Source organism: Catharus ustulatus, chromosome 21, assembly GCF_009819885.2.
Source record: "Catharus ustulatus isolate bCatUst1 chromosome 21, bCatUst1.pri.v2, whole genome shotgun sequence".
Taxonomy (NCBI): domain Eukaryota; kingdom Metazoa; phylum Chordata; class Aves; order Passeriformes; family Turdidae; genus Catharus; species Catharus ustulatus.
In genome coordinates this window covers 7,178,773-7,199,056 of record NC_046241.1, presented here as the reverse complement: position 1 = coordinate 7,199,056, position 20,284 = coordinate 7,178,773, and the positions used below count along the sequence as shown (strand labels likewise).

Genomic DNA, 20,284 nt, shown 5'->3' with positions numbered 1-20,284 from the left:
AATTGCTTTCTGGAGAAGAGATTTCCTGGTGTTAAAAATCCCTTTCTTTCCCCTTTTCAAGAATTGAATTGTAAGCTGGTAATCCAAAGTGGAATTTTCATTTTTCTCTGTATAAGCATACACAAAAAGAAGTTTACTCTTGACAGTAAAACAAGTACTCAATTAGAAAAGAAAACCTAGCTGGGGTGTGTTAGATTTTTTTTTTTAATATTATTAATATTTCTTTCCACCCTGTCCTTAGCACTGAGTGTGCCTCTGAGTATCAGAGTATCAGTGATGATCAAGGATAAATTTTAGCTGGGCAAAAAAAAATCAGTTTTTATCAGTGAGAAAGTGCTGTCCCTGATTTTACTGTGGCACTTTTTCCCTCTCTAGGTTCCAGTTCCTCACTGCAACCATTTCCATGCTGACCTGCATGGGATTGTTTTTTCTTTCTCTTCTTGCTCTTCCCTGGGTTTTATGTTTTGTTTTTAAATCTGCCCAGATTACGGAAAGGGATCAATATCCTCATTTCCACTCCTGGCCGCCTGGTTGATCACATCAAGTCCACGGAATGCATTCATTTCCGTCGCACTCAGTGGCTGATCATTGACGAAGCAGACAGGTAAACTTCCAAGTGTTCAGATATGGAAAACTATTACAATACCCTCTGCATCATAATTCACTAAATAGTTTTTAAAAAGTATTAGAGAGAGTGTGATCTTAATCCATTCATGCTCAGTGGTCTCAGCCAAGCACCAGATGTCTGGGATTAGGATGAAATACCCACTTTGGACAGATTGTTGGACAATTATTCACTGCAAAGATGTCATGCAGTATTAAGACTTTCTCCTTCCTACAGCACCTTTAACCATCTCTGCTGTTTCTGTAGGATCCTGGACCTGGGCTTTGAGAAGGATGTGGCTGTGATTCTCAATGCTTTAAATGCTGAGAGAGAGACACGTCAGAACGTGCTGCTCTCAGCCACCCTCAGCGAAGGTGGGTATGGACAGATGGGGGCTCTTGTAGCTGAATAATACACAGGCAACTGCAGAATAGTTGGTTGAGTCTGCCTCTATTCCAGCCCCATCTGAAGCCTTTTGCAGGAGTGGAATTGATTTCCTGTTAATTTCTGGTAATTTATTTTGTTTATGGCACTTCCTTCATTACTGGAATTTCTTTCAGTGTATGTGCTTCCAAGTTCTCCACATATGTCTCCCAAATTCCATAGCAAAGTCACCCTGAAAAAGTGCAAAAGTGAGCCTGAAAGTTTATTTGTTTGCTTTACAAATGCAGAATTAAGGCAAAAAGCTAATGGCACAAGAGCTGTTGTGTGCTTTGCTCTGTACCACACAAGCAGTCAGCTGCTGAGGCAGGAACTGAACCAGCACTCCTGCAATCTTGACTGAGTGAAGATCTGCTGGGATTTTTCCACACTCATTTAAAAGTAGTCCTGCCAAATGCTGTCTGTCCATGAAGACATTTATGTACTGTAAAATAGCACAGTCAGCTGAAGTATTGTCCTGGTTCTGGTGGAGTCCACAGCAGCCAGGCCTGGTTAGCCCTAAAAAGGCTGAGGTTTGTGGGGGGGTTCTGTCAGTGTCTGAGGGTGGCTCACTGGGTTCTTGCCCTCCACTCCTTCCCACTGAATTGTGTTAGCTGATTTTTCTGTGAGTGCATCATCCCAGGCCAGCCTGGCTCATGGATTTCTCATGTTCTGTGGTTCAGGAGTGACACGCCTGGCCGATATCAGCTTGAACGACCCCGTCAGCATTTCCATAGCAGATGAAATCCAGAAGCTGCCTGCACCAGTATCACAAACAGATAGGGAAGCTAGCAATTCATCCAACTGCATGGGGCAGGAAAACTTTGCTGTTCCAGAGACACTCCAGCAGTATGTCATGGTGGTCCCCAGCAAACTGAGGCTTGTCACGTTAGCAGCTTTTATCCTGCAGAAATGCAAGGTGAGACTCTGTTTGCATTTATATTACTAAGTAGCCCTTTGCCCTTTCCAACTCCTTTATCTGTTCCTCTGTCAAGGATAGCTTGGATTAGATCCAGGACTTTGAAGTGCATCTTCAACCAGAAGAGAGCTGAGGTGCTGTTGTGTCTTTCATGCTGCCACAGAGATCCCTGTGCAGTGTGTACTCATTCTTCTGTTGTGGGCTCACTGTTTGGTGTCAGCCTCTGTAATCCTTTCCCAGATAATTACATCTCCAGAAGTGTAAAGCACCTGGATCTTTTCATGATCAGGGAATTGGGAGAGGCCTTTGGAAGTGGTCACGTGCAATTCTCTCATTCTTCTTGCAGTTTGAAAAGCGCCACAAGATGATCATCTTTTTCTCCAGCTGTGAACAAGTGGAATTCTACCATGAGCTCCTTGTAAAGGTCCTTTCAGGAGGGTCAGAGTCAGAACAACCTGGACATTCACCCCTCTCCTCTGTGAGCTTACGGTTTCTACGTCTGCATGGTGACATGGAACAGGAAGTAAGCACTCTCCAAATATCACCATCCCCACTTTTATTCCTTATTCCCTATGATTTATTATGTGGCTATTTTGAGGAGGAGGGCAAAAGAGAGGACAGAGAGTCATTTCACCTCTAGGGGCCTCAGTCTTCCATCTGCTAATGAGAATAAGGATATTGTCCCATTTCTAGAAAGTACCTTGGTAGCTGTATCTGAAAAACACACCTGAAGAGGCAAATGTGTTATTTCAGCAGGCAGAGCAGCCATTCTCTATTCCCAGTGGGTGCACTAAACCATTTATGTCTCTATGCTTCTCCCTCATGCAGTCAAGACAGACTTTTAATGCCAAAGGAAAATCTTATCCAAGCCCCAAAACATTATTACCTAATAAGTTTCTCCCATTAAGTGAGGCTGGAGCAGTTTGGCTTTGGTTTTGAAGAAGCAGTGTCTTGACAGATTGCTGTTTTCCCTGGGATGGAATAATAGCATTGTAACAGTGATTACCCCAAAATTGGTTTAGGTTTTAGCCAGTTAGGCCTGAGAGGAAAGGTTGGACTTGCTACAGAGGGCTGAGAGGCCAGGAGGAGAATGTCAGATGAACTGTCACTGCAGAGGTTCTCTCAATAGCTGAGAGACCTCCCTTGGAAGTTCAGGCCCAGATCCTGCCCTTGGTCTGTGATGGAGAGAGCTGCTGCTCTACTCTGAGCTGCACAGCAGAGATAGTAAATGAATAGAGCTCTTCTGATGCAGCAAGAGGTGAAGAGCCATTGTTTTTCTCACTCATTCCCATCCTGTGGAGACCAGAAACATGTGCTTTGCTGTCCCTGCAGTCTGGCCTTTCCTCAACCTGCCTGCCTGAGCAAGTGAGCAGGCCTGGTCTGGTCCAACTCTACCCTGACCAGCTGTTAAGCCAACAGAACACCACTAAGTAGCTGGCACCAGGGGAAGGGTTTTGCCTTTTTAGTACCCAGTGTGTAATTAGTGCTTGATGTCTTCAAATTAAGAGCATTAATGGAGCTAAATTGTGGATCCCATATGGTACTGCTGAGCACGGCTGCTGTCATTGTCAACAAGATACAGCGTGCTCTCTTCTTTAATTTTTGTCAGCAGAGGGTTCAGTGTGTCAGCAAGGCCCAAGTTTCCCTTCTTTTCTAGAACAGCACCTCTAGCTGGGAATCAAGTGTGTGAGGTTTCTTCTCTATCATCAATGTACCAGAACATTCACTTAGTCCTAGCCAGAACTCCATGGAAAAGCTTGAAACATGGAAACAAGGATATTTTGGAAGGCAAGCAGGAAAGGAAGTGTAGGTGCAGAGGTGGCATTGGCAAGTGAAGACCAGGTTCTGCTGAGAACTTTGGTTATTGGTGCTCAGAGATAGCAAATATCATTGTGATGTAATGTGAGTTGTGGAGTCAGTTTTTGTGGCTTTCATCAAGAAAAAAGCTCCAAAGCTCTTAGTTAAAATAACTGTAATGTGCTTGGGGAGGTTTGGGGACTGACAAAGCAGGAGGCTTTTGAAGGGAGCTGAGGGGCTGTACTGGGTTTCTGCAGTTCCCTTCAATGGCTCAAAGACTGCTGGGGGAGTTTTTTGGGATCTGGGTGCTGTGGATGGCCCTGCCTGTGGGCCTGAGCTCGTGGGGACTGCAGGAGTTGTGGTGGTGCAGAGCAGAGATGGGGACAAGGCTGGGGAGCCTTGGGAAGGAGCAGCCTCAGCCCCAGTGTCATCAGCCCCATTGGTGGCCTTTGCCAGTACAAGGGAAAGGCATGGCAGGGTGCCTCCTCTCCCCTTGGACAGGGATTTCTGGCCATCTCTCCTGCCCTGTTACTTTGAAGCCTTGTCCCACAGCAGTTCACTGTGCAGCTGAGCATCCCTGACACTCAGTGATTCCAGAGTCAGAGCAGTGCCTGTGTGCATGCCCCATTGGGCACATGATGAGGCTGATCTCCTGTGATGTGATTATATCACTGTGTCAACAAAATGGGCTTATCCTGCCCATCGTGTGACTGGACAGACAGCAGTGAACATGGCCAGCTTTGCTTGTTTCCACAGAAGCCTGTCCTGCCCATGAAGTGTGCCAGTGCTTCTGTTGGTGCTGCCTAATCCTTTGTGGATCCCCTCTCCATGTAAAACAGTTCCTGTTTTCTGGCACACACAGGCTGTCCTTCTCTTGGCTGCTCTGATTTGCCCAAATGCATCCAGGCTTCCCCAGACACTGCCTTCCTACCTGGGACCACACCTGTGTGCCACAGATTTTTCCATTTGCAGGAAGAGTCTGACTGGCATTTGTGAGGCCAATTCCTTTGCTTTTGAATGATCTAGTGAACAAGAGACAGTTAAATTGTTATATTAGCTGATTTGCTTTGTGCTCTAATGTAATGTGGATAAACAGCCTTTTAATTCTTCATTTTCAATCTTCTAGGAAAGGACAGAGGTCTTCCAGGAGTTCCTAAAATCCAAGACTGGCATCTTGCTTTGCACTGTGAGTAACTTGGAGTCCCTTTGCAGCTCCACATTAATGGGCCTGTCTGATCCCTAAGGGTAACCAGAGGAATTGGCACTGAGCTCTAATTCCAGCTCAGTCTGACCTTGAGGAAAGTCATCTCCTTTTCCTGCTTCTCACACGTTCAGTAAGGACTGGGGCCTTCTTTGCAAACTATTAACACAATCTTCTGCTGAGTTACCATACACAGAAAGAATGTATGTGTTATATGAGAGACCACCAAGTATTTTGCATGGTCTTATGTCTGGAAAAGTCTGTTCCTTTGAAGCTGGAACCTTGCCCCCTACATGCAGCCAGTAGAATGCAATCCTGATTTGTTGTGTGCCTTGGAACTGCCAGGAAAATTGGATGGAATGTGGTATTTCCCATTTTAATAACTACCCCAAGGTTAAAAACAACCACCTGCAGAGGTGGAAAGGGGAGCCCAACCAGAGAAGGAAAAGCACATGCTCTGCTTCTCTCTTCACCTTGTGCCCTTCAAGCTCTTCCAGGGGTGCTGAGGGTGAAATTTTTGTTCTCTGCTGAAGTTTGCTGGCACCCTTGGGTTGTGGTGGCACCTTTGCCTCTCTCTCCTGACCTGCAGGGGCCACAGGCTGCTGCAGTGGTGCAGAAGGCTGCACGATTTGCTCTCTAATAGTGGCAGCTGTTGATCTGAAAACGTGTGAATCTTGGCGATTTCTACCCACTGCAAACCTGTAAATTACAGCGATCGGGAGTAATTAGAGCTGAGAAACCCTCTCCAGCTCTGAAATGACTCCTGTTCTTGCTGCATGTTATTCTTAAAGGAAACCAGTTGCAATTTTTTCAGAGTGTGGGGGGCTGAATTTTCTCTTTTTTCTGCCCACAGTTCAAACTAGGAGTGCGATGTATGTCGGAGTGTTTGATTTAGCATTGCCAAATTATTTATTATATCACTTGAAAAATTCTACTTGTTACCTTCTGGTTCTGCTTTGTGTGTACAACCCTTCAGTGATTTGATCAAGGTCAAAATGCATCTTTGCAGTGCAGAAGTGGAGCTGTAACTTGATTTCCTTGTAAACAGAGGTAATACTTGAGTGTCAGAACTGGGGAGGAGAGTAGAGCTTAAATCATTCAGCGGTGTAGATTGTTTTGAAGATAAGAAGTGGTAAATTCTGAAAAATAAATAGCTGAACTTTGTTATCCTTGATGCACGTGCTGCCTATAACTGAGAAATGTCAGGTACATATTTTGTTTTTGGAATTCCAATTTAATGGGTTTGGAAAGAAGGTAAATGCTCTGTTTTAGACAAAGAGAAAGCAAAACCGTTGCAATCACTGGGCTATCAGTTCCTGGGTGAGAAGGTTTGAAGGGAAAATGCAGCCTGTTACAGGAAAAATCTGTCAGGAAATGTGCAGCTGTTGACAAGGTACGAAGAAGAATTTGGATAAAGAAATCTTGGTGGATGGGATTCCCCTCTTGAGACACTGGAGATGTGGTTTGATTTCCTGCTGTGCCACAGACTGTGCAGGTGAACGTGGAATTGGGGTGGCAAGACAGGTAGCCACGTGCCAGGTGACATGCAATAGTTGTGGGTTTGCTCCTGATCTGTCAAAAATGGTCATAAATGGGAGATAATGTGGAGTAACCTGGATTGCCATGACGAGGGTGGTGTAAGGTAACACATTTATTGTAAGCCTCCTCTTCCTCAATCGAAGCATTTCCTGCAAGGCAGGGCTGCAGCTCCTGCCGGTGCTGCTGACTCTGCCTCAGCTGGCACATGGTCAGCACGTTAAGCACAGTGAGCTGCTTGTCTGTGTCCAAAATCTCCCTGTGCTTCAACTCCCCATCTGTAAAATGGGGAAAGTAGCACAGTTCCATCTTACAGAGATGTTGGGAGGACAAATGCATTGAAAGCAGGAGGTGGCCTGTTACCACAGTAATGGGGACCATATGGACACCTTAATATAGAGATACACTTTGCACCAGTCCCACATTACAGGTGCCTCCCCAACGCAGATGTCCAAAGGGCAGCCAGGCTCTGTGACCACCTCCTGCCTCTAAGGGCATTGCTTTTTCTCTTCTCCATATCAGCAAAAAAAAAAAAAATATTCTGCAGAAAGGTGATTCTGTTCTTTTCGCTATGAAATCATGTTTTGTGCCCACAAAATTTTGAAACCTGGCTCACAAAAGAGCAACACAGATAATGTTGCTGTCCTTCCCTTGTCCCTTATGCCATGTTCTCCACCCATCTTTCCGCTCTAGTAAGCAATGGGACCTGCTGTTCCTTTTATTAATTTGCTCTATGTCATATGTATATTAATATAGTCCATAAAATATTTTTGCCAGACAATATAAGCTGGCAGACAAGAAAATAAAGAAGAGCCATATATCTCAGAGGGTCTCACCCAAATTTATTTCTCTCTCCTTCACTGAAAGTTCTTTGCAGCTTCCTTTGGGATGTGCCTTTTAAACAAGTTCATCTCTTCCAGGGAGGGAGGAAAGATCATTTGGAGATTGTTTGCTGTTTACTCAGTCACGCTAACTCATCTTGCCAGTTTTCTGGCGGCCCCAGCCAAGAGCTTTCGCCTCTGACAGCTTCTGTGCTCTCCCCTTCCTCCTCTGATTACGCAGCCCAATCTGTCACCCTGCCGACGGGGGTCTCTACCCTGCTGATGGCTTTCCACACTCGGCAGTAATGACTTTTGGCAGGCCGGGAAGGCGCGAGAGCTTCTTCCCCAGCTTGGAGAGCCGTTAGGCCCTCTCTGCCTGTTAGCTAAAGCACTTTGTGAGGTTCTTTGGTAAATAAATGAGTCATTTTAATCCAACTGACAGCCTGGCACCTGAGCAAGCTGCCTTCCATCTGTACTTCTAGGCCTCATGTAGGCAGCCAATTGTCAAGCTCAGGGCCTTCAAGACCTCACCATTGAGTGTCTTTCAAAAGCAACTTTAGCAATTTCCTTTGCCCTAATTAGATTGTGTGAGAGGGACTGAGCAAACCAAGGCCCTTGCAAAACTTTTGTGGCCCTGTTGGTTCTGATCTTCTGCAGTGGCAGGACTCGCTTTTGGTGTGGCCTTTTTGCCCTCCATTCCCTGGCACCCACCCCCTGTACCCCATTCTCTGACACCTATTCTCTGTACCTCATTCTCCTGGACCCCATTCTTTGAACCCCATTCTCTGTACCCCATTCTCTTGGACCCACCCCTGTACCCCCCAACCACAAGCACAGGCTGGTAACATTAATTGTTCAAAGCAGAAATTTCAGCCTTTCTAGGATCCCTCAGGTGGATTATTCCTTGATGCTGTGCCCCTGTGTGCCTTGCAGCTGGGATCAAGGCAGGGATGTGGTTAAGGCTTCAGCTATCGTGTTTGCTTTATTTTAAATTGCACTGCTGTAGGGTTTTTTGGGGTTTTTTTTGCTCCCATGAGATGGTCACTGAAGAATTGGCCCTTCCATTGCCCATGGAAAGGAGGCAGCAGTGACCTGCTGAGGTGTCATATCCTTGATTTCCCTGTGATTAAGGAGTGGTGGTGTGAGGTCACACATGGAAGGGACAGTGCCATCTGAGGCAGTGGAAAAGAGGGGAGAGTGTACATTGAAAATCTCTTGGGCTTCTTGAAAGATACTGATACCAGGTTAATGCTTACTTTGTGGAATAAATGTAAAACTGGATGGTTGTTTGAGCTATGTTCTCTCTCCTGGAAAGATGACCCACAAATATTTTTCTAAAATCCTGAGAAGTTGAAACTGATGGGCTCTGCCAGCAGAGGAAAGCAAATCAACTCAAACTTTTTACCCTAGTCCTACCTTGCTGCTCTCTACTGAGGTCTTTGAGGAAAAGGAGCTCAAGGAGACACAGGTGGACTGATACTGAGGAGTCTGAGAGTTTGCAAAACACTCCAATTACCAGTAAATCCCAAGAGACTTGTGAAAGAGAGCCAGGGGAAGCCCCAGGGAGTAGCTGCTGCTGTGTGTCAGTAACAACTGAGTGGAGTTGGTGGCACTGTGAAAGCGATCGTGAATGCAAGGCTGGGGATGGGAGAAGCCTTCTCCTAAAATGTTCTCCCTGGCTATTTATGGGCTTTTGGTGAACCTTTTCAGCTTGGGCAAATGCACATGAAAATGCTGACTGTGGCAGTGATTTTCCAAGCTGAGATGTTGAGAAAATTTATCTTGGAAGACTAGGGAAAGAATTGGGATGGATGACAGTTGTGCTGCTGCCTGTGCTGTCCACTCCTCACATTAGAGGTGCTCCAGACCACAGGGGTATCTTGGTTGTTGGTTTATTTTGGGGAAACTGCCCTGTCCCAAGGTGAGCCCTCTCCTCAGACAGCCCTTCCTCAGCTCCTGGGTGTGAGGAAGAGCACAGTAAGGGAAAAGACCAAAGCCTTGTCAGCATGGAAGAACAGAGCCAGCGAGCTCGGAATCAGCCGTCAGCGCTGCTGTGTGATCGTGCTGTAGAGTTTATAGTCTTGTTATCCTGGTAACTGCTGTACACGCTCCCCGACTTGCCTTGATTTATTTTCTCCAACCTCCTTTAAATGGCTTTTTGTACATCTGTTCATTCTGACTCTGGGAACAAGTCACTCCTTAATGAGCGTGTTGGAGCGCGAGTGTGCATTATTTCGGAGTGGGCGCTGTGGAAAGTGTCTCCTCTTTTACAGCACTTGGAGCCACAAAACAGCCTGGTTAGTGCTTATGGGAAGGCCTTTGCTGCCAAAACATCAGCTTCCCATTCTTTTAACGTGTGTGGGAGTTGCATGAAAACACTTCAGTGGGTGGCTGACACATTTTTAGTACATTAAGCTCCTGCTTACGTCCTTAATATATTCTATTTTGCAACTAGCTAAAAGATACATGTGTTGCAAAACATTTCCTAACAGAGTTAAACCTGCACACCTGCTCTGCTATTGCACCTGGTGAATGTAAAATCCAAGGAGTATGTGAGGACATTACTAATGAACAGCAAATCAAGAAGGGAGATTGAAATGTGTTTGCACTCTCTGTTTTGGATTGTATTTAAACTCTCTTTTCTCTCAGAAGGGGTATGTTTTTGGAGCTATGCTGGCTGTGGATAACTAAAGGGTCTCATTCAAGCCCTTCTCCAAGTTGATGGGTTTTCTCACCAGCTGGCACATCAAATAACACCTTGACAGCAGCTTCAGACTTTTTTCTTCATGGCTGCATGTTTTTTCTCCAAATCAAAGCCAGACTGGTGCAAATCTAAGGCATACCTGAAATCCCCTCTCCTCGAGTTGTGCTCCAGCTTCCTGCAGATTCTGCTAAATTGTTTATTGGCCCTTTATTTTAGGGCCAGATGACCTGCAAGTCATCCACTCCTCAACTTCAGACCATCACCTAGGAAACAAGTAATTATTTGTAGGTAGAGATCAATTTATCTTTGGACATTTCCACCCAAGGCCAGGGATTCTTGAGCATTTGCCTTAATTTTTTTCCCCTTTTCATCATAAGGAGCCTGGTTTTAGTACTTAGATTTGCTGTGGAGAAAGGTGTGCTCAGAACCAGTGCTGCCTTTCAGAGATTAAATTCTTCCTCTCTGTGTTTGGGTAGTAGGTGGCCATGAGCAGATCTTCTCATCAGTGAAACAAGCTGGAGAACCAAAGGTATCACTAAGATTTACACAGTGGATTCTCTCAGATAAAATACAAAGGGGGCTGTTGCAAAATGCTGTGATTCAACACCACCATCCTGAAATAGGTGTTTGTATCCTCCAGGCTTTGGGCCATAGTAGTGGATCATTTTTTATTGCATTAGTCTGCTAACAATCTTTGCAATTTAAACCCTCAGTGTTATTTCTGACCTTCAGTCCATCTCTCCCCACATTAGACAGATAAAATTCCTACTTCCATAGCCAATTGCTTTCAATAGTTACCATCTCAGAAGACTCCTCACTTTGCTGAGGATTTTTACTGAAGTGATTTCCTTATTGATTTTAAAGGATGTAGCAGCACGAGGACTGGACCTGCCTCAAGTGACCTGGATCGTACAGGTGGGTTTGCTCTGTGTCTGTGTGTGTTGAGTGCAGCCTTGCTCAGATGAAATCCCTTCTTAGTCCAGAACCTTCCTGCAGTTTGCTGGTCCTGGTGCTGATGCCTGCAGGTGTGGGAGACCTACAAGTTCCTGACTCTGCAGGACTGAGACTCTGGATTTTGCCAGGATAAAGCATTGCTGTGATAGCCTTGGTCTGTTTTTCATAACTCTGGTGTTACCAGAGTTTCTCCTGGCTGGAGATGAAACATTCTCCATTTCCCCACCCAGGAAGCCAAATTTTGTGAAATCCTGGACATGTCTTGCAGTTCTGCTCCTGTTTTCCTGAGCTTGCTGGGGAGGCAGTTCCATGAGGGGTTTAAGTACATTCCTAATGTTAAACATTGAGTAGCCCAGTAGTGTCAATGCAGTGACCTGAGTGTTTTGAGTGAGGCTTGGCTGGATTGGGGCTGAGTAGCTGCAGGCATCCAGCTTCCAGTAGAACTGCATGGTTCAGATTTTCCCTGAAAAAAACAAGCCCAACAAAACCCCACACTGCTGCATTGCTGTTGACAGAAACACAGTCCTAGGAAAAAAAAATAGAAACAAAGGAAGATGGATTGAACCTTAAAAATAGCAGCCTGTCGTTTCAAAGAGGAGGCTGAGAGCATGAGACAGATTTCATTTCTATAAAAGATTTATAATTAAGAAAAGGTTAGTTGAATAGAGGAAAAACTGATCCAGAGATTCACATGTATCAAGTGACACCTGGGTAAAAGGAACAGGGCACAGAGCCTCAACAAAGCTTTTTAATTTCTACCTCATCCCTTCAGGTAACAAATTTGATTTGATTTTTGTGTTTTTAAAAAAAAAAAGAATGTTTTTGCAGCAGCCAGCTAGTCAGAGAAGGCTGTGGAAGCAAAGTCTTTTAATTCCCAGATCTGTATATTAATATAATTTAACCAAAGATATAGTTGCCAGTGTTAGAACGCAGTGCAAATTACCTAAAGCCCTGGGAGACTTCTGTGTGTCCAGAAGGCGAAATCTCAGCTGTCCTGAGAGCTGTGTCCAAGAGCAAGGACCTGCAGGGAGCAATTAGATTGCTCACAGCATCTTACTCACACCTCTAGCCAGTAGAAACTTTGCCAGAGGGCACAGGTATAAACACTAGAGTGGGCTTTGGTTGTTGGGTTTTTTCCAGTTAAACTGCTGAGGGCTCATTTCTGAGCAGTATCTCTATGCTTGTTCATTTTTTCCAGGAAAGAGAGGAAAGGGGGGGAAAGAATAGGGGGAGGTTAAAGGCAGGGAAATGTGTCACCCTTTATCAGATCTTTCAAATGGCTGGGCAGTTTTGATTCCCAGTGAAGTGAATGAGAGGTGTTTCTATATTTGGGGGGTCTTTAAGGAACATTTTCATGGTAGTTGGACAGGAGAAGACAGTTATTACTTGTACCACAGACTGCTGAAAGCACTCCCTCCTCTCTCTTAGATTTATTCTCCCCTCTAACCAGCTATGATTTGCTTTAATCCAAGCAAAGCAATTTAGCCCAACTCCAAATTGGCATCAGTTGTTTTTTATTTTGTGGCTTTTCTCCCAAATGCAGAGCAGGCAGCTCCCCACTCCATGTGGGCAGTCCTGGGCGCTCTTTGCTGTGAGATCTGATTAGATTTTTTCTTTTAGGGGAAGTGAACAGATTTCTATATAGAAATAAAATGTAAAAGGCAGAAAGAGACACTGAGATGGTGAAACTGTCCTATTATCTGAAAGTTGGCCAACGTGTCACATCCGCACGTCAAAAAACCGCTGAGGCGCTGAGTGATGGTTCCGCGCTACAAACAGCCCAGTTCCTCGGGAGGTGCAGCGTGGGGTGTGCCTTTTGTTCCAGCCGAGCAGCCTGTGTGTGTGTGCTTTATAATTAACACTCTGTTAATTCCTCTTCTCCTCTTTCTGAAGTACAACGCTCCGGCTTCACCTGCGGAATACATCCACCGCATCGGGAGGACGGCGCGCATCGGCTGCCGCGGCAGCAGCCTGCTCGTGCTGGCGCCTTCGGAGGCAGGATATGTCAGCTTGCTGGCTTCTCACAAGATTAAGTGAGTCAGAAACGCGAACAAAAGTTTCAGCTCATCCTTGCTAATTAACCTTCCGTGGCACTTTCAGCGGGACTTTGTCTCGTGCAGGTTTTAATAAGAATTTATTAATTCTCGTGATCCAGGCCTGGCCCCAGACTAGCAAAAGGAGAAGAGGGAAGTGTGTGAAAATCATCAGGCTGACAGGTTGTGCATGAGTGAGTGTGTGTGGTGAGGGGCAGGGAGGAGATAGTCAGAGATCCTTTGCACTCCATTGTTTTTTGTCTGGCCCTGGGTTCAAATTGTGATTTTGTGGAGATCACAAGTCAAAGGAGCCTGTCAGATGCTGCCTGGCCCTCTGCCTGCGTGGCACCATATTGTCAGAGGCTGTGCTGGCCCCTTGGGAGAGATCCAGGGGAGAAATTGCTGGGGAGCTGTGGGTCATATCTGCAGTTGGTTCACCAAGATGTGTTGTTTAAGTGGCTTGTGACAGGAATAGGAGAGGTTTTGGCAAGTGGTGAGAGCCCAGTGTTGTCCTGGAAGGCAAAAAGGGAGGATGGAGTGTGCAGACCCAAAGTGGGGTGTGCTTCCAAGCCTGGGAAGGCTCCTCTTACCTGGCTCTGGCTTTGACTTGGGAGCAGCAGCAAGGAGAGCAAGCCAGGCTCAGTAAGGACCAGCCCAGTGTGCAGTCAGGTACCTGATGGCTGACACATGATGAGATTTTAGTCAGCCCTGCTTGCACAGTGGTCCTTTTGTGGAGAAAACCCACAACTGGCTGCTCAGCATCGCTAGGCAGGATCTGCAGCCTCCTCAGCAGCCAACTGGGTGTTTGTGCCTCCCCTGGCTCCGTGCTCTGCTGTCTCTCAGCGTTTGAGAACATCAGCAGAGCCCCTTCAGTGTTGTAGCAGTGTTGATGGAGCCCTGTAAACTCATGCACAAATTAGTTCCCTTTTATTTCTTGTGTTTCTGTCGGGTGGAGCTGCTTGGAATCGAATTTGGTTTTGCATCCTTGAAACAAACAAATGTTGGCAGTAAATACAGGCTTATTCTAGGCTGTGAGCCATTTAGTGGTCTAACAAAGAGCCATCCATCATCCCAGGTAACTATCTATTAAGCAGACACCAGCAAGACATGGAAGGCTAAGCTGACAGGGTTTTTTTTCATGTAACAAACAGCACTGACATTTAAAGGTGAAATCCCACATAATTGTGAATTTTTAACTCCAAGTAGAAAGTTCTATTTTTCTATTTTATAATATTTTGGTAGTGTTAGAGGAAGGAGAGGGAAATTTCCTTCCTTTTTATTTTAAATGGTAAAGCTTTTATGCAATGTTGTTGTTTTTTCACAAGTTTAGGGAAGTGTCACTCAGGCTGGTAATTACATCTGCTAAGCAGACCTGTTGTTGAGCTGGCCGTGGTCTTCAGGAATCTTGAAGACTCTGAATAAGCAGGAGGAGATTTATGTGAATTTATTTTTCCTTCACTTTTCAGAGCCAGACAACTCTGGGGATTGCCTTTTCTTGTTTTGTTTGTTTGTTTTATGTTCTGCAGATGAAGGACTTAGCAGAAATGAGAGTAATTTGCCTTCCTTGACCCCCATCCTCAGAGGGAAGGCAGCGAGCGCCTGACGGGCACAGGGACGATCCGGCCTCTCCACTCTCCTCACATGGATGAGGAGAAAGGGCACTGGGATAGAGCAGGGAGCTGATGAATTACTGAGAAGATGCAGGAAGGCAGCTTGAAGCTCAAGGCAGCAAGTGCCATCAGCACAAATTGCCGTTACCCTTCATAAACAGAGCATTATGGTGATAATCCTGACAATTTAATTCAGTGCGAGGGCGAAAGACAGCGTGTGTTGGACTGTCACCGAGCCTCTTAAGCACTGCTCATTTCTGTTCCTTTACCCTGAGTCTTTGTAGCTTCTGACTTGGTCTGGAGTTACTGGAGTTTGCTTTTTTTTTTCCCCCATTCTTAGCTTAATTTTTAAATGTCTCGGGTTTTTGTCGAGGATGAATGTGTGTTGTGGATCTTTCTTTTTTTTTTTTTTTAATTTGTTGGGGTTTTTTTTCCTTTTTTTTAAATGAAATTCCCAGTGGGTTTATTGAAATGTAAATACTTCATAAAATATGTATTTTGAAGAAGACAAAGCATGAGATGTGTCCCTGCAGCCTTCAGCTGGTGTAAATGAGCTGGTTTACAGGGGATGAGCATCTGACCCAGAGTTTTTTCCTAAACCCCTCCACCCACCCCAGCATGCATGGGAGTAAGTCCAGGAATGTTGAGAGTCGGAAGTAATGAGAGCAGACGTGGCTTTGTTCCTGGATGAAAATCCACTTTGGAATTAGAGATGACTGCCTTTGAAATTGGAAATCGCTCGCAATTAATTTTCACCGGTACCTGAAGCCTCTCCTTGGCTTCCAGTGTGGAAAAGCAGCGTTAGCCTTTGCCAAAACGATCTCACTTTGGCTCTGCTGAGATCAGTAATTCCCGTTGGGGCTCAGCAAAGCTGCCTCCTCTCTCTGCAACTTTCTGTTTGGGGTTTGTGTGGCTGCAAGTTGTGGCTGCTCTGCCCAGCTGTAAATGTGGATGTGCAGGCACGTGCACACTCCTGTTTTCTCTACCTTCCCTCTCTCCCTTTTTTTTTTTTTTTTTTTTTTTAAAAAAAAAGGTTAGACTCCAAAATGTTCTGTCTCAGCTCCAAGCACAACTAACAGATTTCCCTTCAAAGGGAGGAGGCAACAAGCAGAAGAAATGCAAGGTTCACTTTTTTTTTTCCTTTATGTCTCTTCTGGTCCCTTCAGCTGCAATCTCGCAGCGCCTGCCTCGACAGCTATCAGATAATTTCTTTATCTGCTAACAGTGCCTAACTAATTTATAAAGGAAGAGGCATCACCGTGAAGGCACGAGTCGTTTCCCTCCCTGCTCTGCTGTGCTGCTGGGGTTGTGCTGCTCCCCCTTCCCAGCTCCCTCCCAGCTCCCTGCTGTGAACCCAGTTCAGGGATCTGCTGCTGGCGACGCGCCAGGCGAGGGGAGGACCCGAGGGGGGGACAACTCCGACAAATCAATGTCAAAGGTTTGACATTTTCATTCATGGCCGTGTCAAAGCAACCTTTGCAGGGGGAAGGGGGAGGTCTGCTTTCCTCTTGCTTAAGTGGTTGCCATTTATGTTTTAATTTGCTGTTATACTTTTTGAAACCAAACAGAGAAACCCTCAGTTGTCGTTTTATGCTCCATTTCCCTTTCTCCCCCATTGCTCCCCCGCCTTTCTCTGCATCCTCTGTGAAGGAATCAGTGCATGGGGTGGCCCAGCTGCACGTGGAGGGGCTGCTCTCCCTTGTAGGGTGTCTTGTGGCCACTCTGGCCCATCACCTCCAGGCTGGATGGCTGTTCCTTTGCACCTTCTCCTTTCCTTATGCTGTGATGCTGAGTTGGCTGACATTGCAAAAGTAAAGATATTTGTTGCTTTAACTGGGAAGGATGAGGAGCAGGTGAGGTTCACACTGTCCTGTCACACAGTGTGGCAGAGATTCATCTATTCCTGCTAGCCAGGTGTTAGAGAGTTTGGAATGAAAAGAGGAAGATACCCTTGTTGTTATAATTTCTTTCTGTACTTTACAAATTGAAGAATACCAGCAAATGCTTCCTGTCAGAAACCACAGACAGCTTTCTGACCATCTGAAATTCAGGAATCAGAGCTGTTAGACCCCAAAGACTTCTCTCTTCCTTAGATTGGTTTAATCCCAGGTGAACTCCTTGGCTTCTTTTCTAGACATGACCTTTACCCATTACTGAAAATTTGGGTCCACAGAGATCAGCTTTTATGATCTGAGTAATTCCCTTGGAAATGGGACCCAGTTTGGATGCAGCTGTAATATTAATGGCCTGGAGCTGCACAGCTGTTGCTGTGCTGTCACCTGGGGTGTGTGTGTGCCCCTTAAGACAGTGTTAAAGAGGACAAAGAATTTCTAGTGTCCTGTAAATGCAGCTTTAAGCAGGACTGCTCACTTGGAAATGAAGCAGGTTTGTAAGCATTTCCTTATCTGGGCCATAGCAGGACCCAGCAGTGTCTTGCAAGCAGGACTGGAGAATAAATCATCTGGTTGAGCCTACAGGAGGAATGTGAGTCGACAGAATGAAAATAAATGCCCAGTGTGAAGCCTGGCTAGGACAGCTGACTGAGCCTCCTGTACTTAAAGAAAAAAATGCTGTGGAATCCCTAATGGGCTGGGCTTGGCTTTGCACTTCAGATGAGAGGGGAGGTGAGTTCTCAGAGCAGGGAAGGAAATCAAACTGTGTCTGGTGTCAGAGGTGGCTTTTGAGGCTATACATGAATTGGAGGGTGAGTTTGTCCTTTGGGAAGTGTCTCTGAGCTGTGACCTGGGGTAGCAAGGAGCTGGAATCAGGTAGGATCCTGTGGGAAAGGAAGAGTGATGATGTGACCAGAGGGAAGGAAGCTGCAGGACAATTGCCTGATAGGAAAAGTTCCTCAGGGTTTTGTTACCCTCTGAGCTTGAGTCACTATGAGAGGAAGGAGCTGTGTCTTTGCACATCTTTGGTTTTAGTGTTTGGTTTTGTGAGTGTGGTCACTAACATGGGTGGAAATAAATGTGTGTAAACATGAAAGTATCATCCTTTGAGTGAGGGTGGAGCTCTGAGTCTCATTCCAGAGACTCTGGAAGCTAAACTGGAGGAGACAAGATGTAGCAGGAGTAGCAAACGAATTGGAGCAGGTTTCCATCCTGTGGGTCCCTCAGTCTCTTTCTCACAGTTGCACAACCAAACTTCTGCTCCTGTCCATGGCATTGAGTGAAAAAAGAAACGTTGGACAACCCCTGGGTTCAAGGTGGAGGCTGCAGATCTTATTCTGTATAGTTGCAAAACAAATTTACAAAAAGCATTAATGTTATGAGCTACTTCAGCTCTGTCTTGAGTTCCTTTTGGTGCAAAGAATAACCAGGTGCTTCCCAATTGTCCTGATGCTTCTCAGTGCAAGGAAAAAAAATATGAAAATAATGGAAGTGTAATCCAATTTATTTCTTAAATCAGTTCCTATTGGTTGAGAGCCAAGGAGACTTTCAGTGAATGGCAAGTCCACCCTCAGTTATTTTGGTGCTCTGCTAGAATTGAAGTGTGTGTGTTGGTGACTTAAAACAGTGACAAAATTGTGGGTGGAACTGTGTCTCTGTGCCACTGAAAGCAGGGGTTTGGATTTTACAGTAGTTCCACTTTCAGGGGTGGTGAGGGAGTGTCTGGGCTAAGACCTTGAGTGTTTCAGGAATAAATTCTCAAGTTGAACTGTGAAACTATTTTACTCTCCATTACTAGTCTGTGGCTCATTCCATGTTGTGTTTCAAAGCAGGAGAAACAGTAATTTTTTCTCTTTTGTAATTTTTTCTCTTTGTTGTTTCAGTGTTTCAGAGCTGAAGATGGAGAAGGTGTTAGCCAGCCTGATGAAGGATGATCGCTTCAAGTTGCACAGGCCAGGAAGGAAGGTGAGTTATTCTGCTGCTTTGGAATTGCTCCAGTTTTCACTTGCCAGTTCAACATCACAAGTGTTCCTGCCTCAGCATCTATCTTTACATCCATGATGTCAAACAGTGTAAATAATTATAGAACTACCTTATATCACAAGTTTTCAGTGTTTTGTTGTTCCCAGAAAGCAGTGGCTTGCTAACACTTCAGCAGGTATCTTTGTAACAGACAGGGAAAGTTTCTGGATTCAAAAGCTCTGTGTTTCTTCCTGCACAGTGTTTCTGTTTTTCCTGTGTTTTGTGCACTAAAATACTGTTGGAGATGACAAATGGCTCTGAAGAAACAAGGAAAATGCATTTGGTGATGTGTCACATCGGGGTTTTTATCATCTGTGTTTATTTGGAGCCTAAAACAAAGCTCCCTGGGTTGACAGGCACCTTTTTATTGACTTGGGCAAGCTTTGGGTTTGCCTTCAAGTTGCTAATTCACAGAATTCACTCATTTGCAATTGATGGCTCGGGCGTTGCTGCGCTCTGGCAAATTAAATCCTGCAAGAACCCACATTTTGAATGGAAGTCAAGAATGTGTCAAGCATGATGCAGCACACACTCTCTTTTTTTCCCTCTTGTTGCTGTTTTGCCTGCCCATGCTTTTGTTAGCCCGTGTCTGAGGCGCCTTGTTCCCGGCGCTGGCTGGTGGGAGCCGTGGTGTTCCTGGTAAACACGGCCTGTGAACGATGTTCAGTGTTCTGCACCTCACACACAGCCAGATCTGAGCTCAGCTGAGATGCAGCTCTATTTAAAGCTCTCTCCCACCACTGTTTTTGGCTGAATTCAGCCTGTAATGCCTGTGTTTTAACTGTCTGGATCATGCCTAGGATATCGCCTCGTAACCAAGTTCAGTCGTGCTTTGTTAGTGCAGAAATTATTTTAATAGTTCCATGTATAAATACTTTCCTTTTGACCCAAATGTGCTTATAGTGGGAGTAGCTTCAGATTTCCTTTGAAGACTTTTTCAACAATTGCAGAAATTGTATTTTAAATTTGTCACTGACATAGGGCAGAATATTCACTGTCCCAGATGTGGGGACAAATGTTATTTCATGGGAAGTGGGCAAAAAAGGAACATGTTTTGTTCCAGGAAATTAGAATTTAAATTTGAAAAGTGGCAGGAGAAAATGCTTTTTTAGCAACAAAAACCTAACCAAAAATTGAGCAGCTTGGTATTTCTACCATGCTTTCAAATTGTCAAATGCTCTACACGTTTAAGCACAGAAATTTTTAAATGCATTTCTTTTGGCTTTCTTCCTTTCCTCCCAAAAAGCTCCAAACCCAGCCCCCTGTTTGAGAGGAGGAGTTGCTGGTTTGGGCAGTGCTGGGCAGGCCCTGCCATGCCAGGTGCTGCATGCAGGAACTTGCTCAGAGGATTTGGTTCCTTTTGCTTTCAAAGGTTGGATTAAATTCCTCTTTTCCCTCTGACATCAAAGCAAGTGGGATTTTGCTGGGAGCTGAGATCCATCCACTGTGGTTGTATAGGATGGTTTTAATCTCATGCAGGAACTTAGAAATACAGAACACCCAGTTTTTATATGACTCAATCTGAAAGAATTGGGATTTAAGAACAGAGTTTCTCTTCATGGGAAAAATTCTGGGGATGGGGATGGAATTACAGCAGTTCTGTCAATATGAAACAGACTCCTTCAGGAGTTACTTGAAAAATATATTAATGTAATCAATTGTTGTGTTTGTTAGCTCCATGTTTTAGATTGCCATGGAGCTCTGAGTGGTCAGCTGGAGCTGCAGGGGCATTTCCCAAGTTTTCAGGAGGGTTAATCTCTATTAAATTCCC

The 20,284-nt window shown here is 45.2% G+C and overlaps 1 protein-coding gene across 1 annotated transcript in view; it reads left to right on the top strand.

The window, feature by feature from the left end:
- Nucleotides 1-20,284, top strand: part of DDX31 (DEAD-box helicase 31) — a 43,009-nt gene that overhangs the window by 5,688 nt on the left and 17,037 nt on the right. The window contains exons 10-16 of the mRNA XM_042779872.1: nucleotides 485-604; nucleotides 872-978; nucleotides 1,708-1,943; nucleotides 2,290-2,466; nucleotides 4,867-4,926; nucleotides 10,867-10,916; nucleotides 12,874-12,989. Coding sequence (XP_042635806.1) covers nucleotides 485-604; nucleotides 872-978; nucleotides 1,708-1,943; nucleotides 2,290-2,466; nucleotides 4,867-4,926; nucleotides 10,867-10,916; nucleotides 12,874-12,989 — 866 coding nt within the window. The remainder of the gene's footprint in view (nucleotides 1-484; nucleotides 605-871; nucleotides 979-1,707; nucleotides 1,944-2,289; nucleotides 2,467-4,866; nucleotides 4,927-10,866; nucleotides 10,917-12,873; nucleotides 12,990-20,284) is intronic.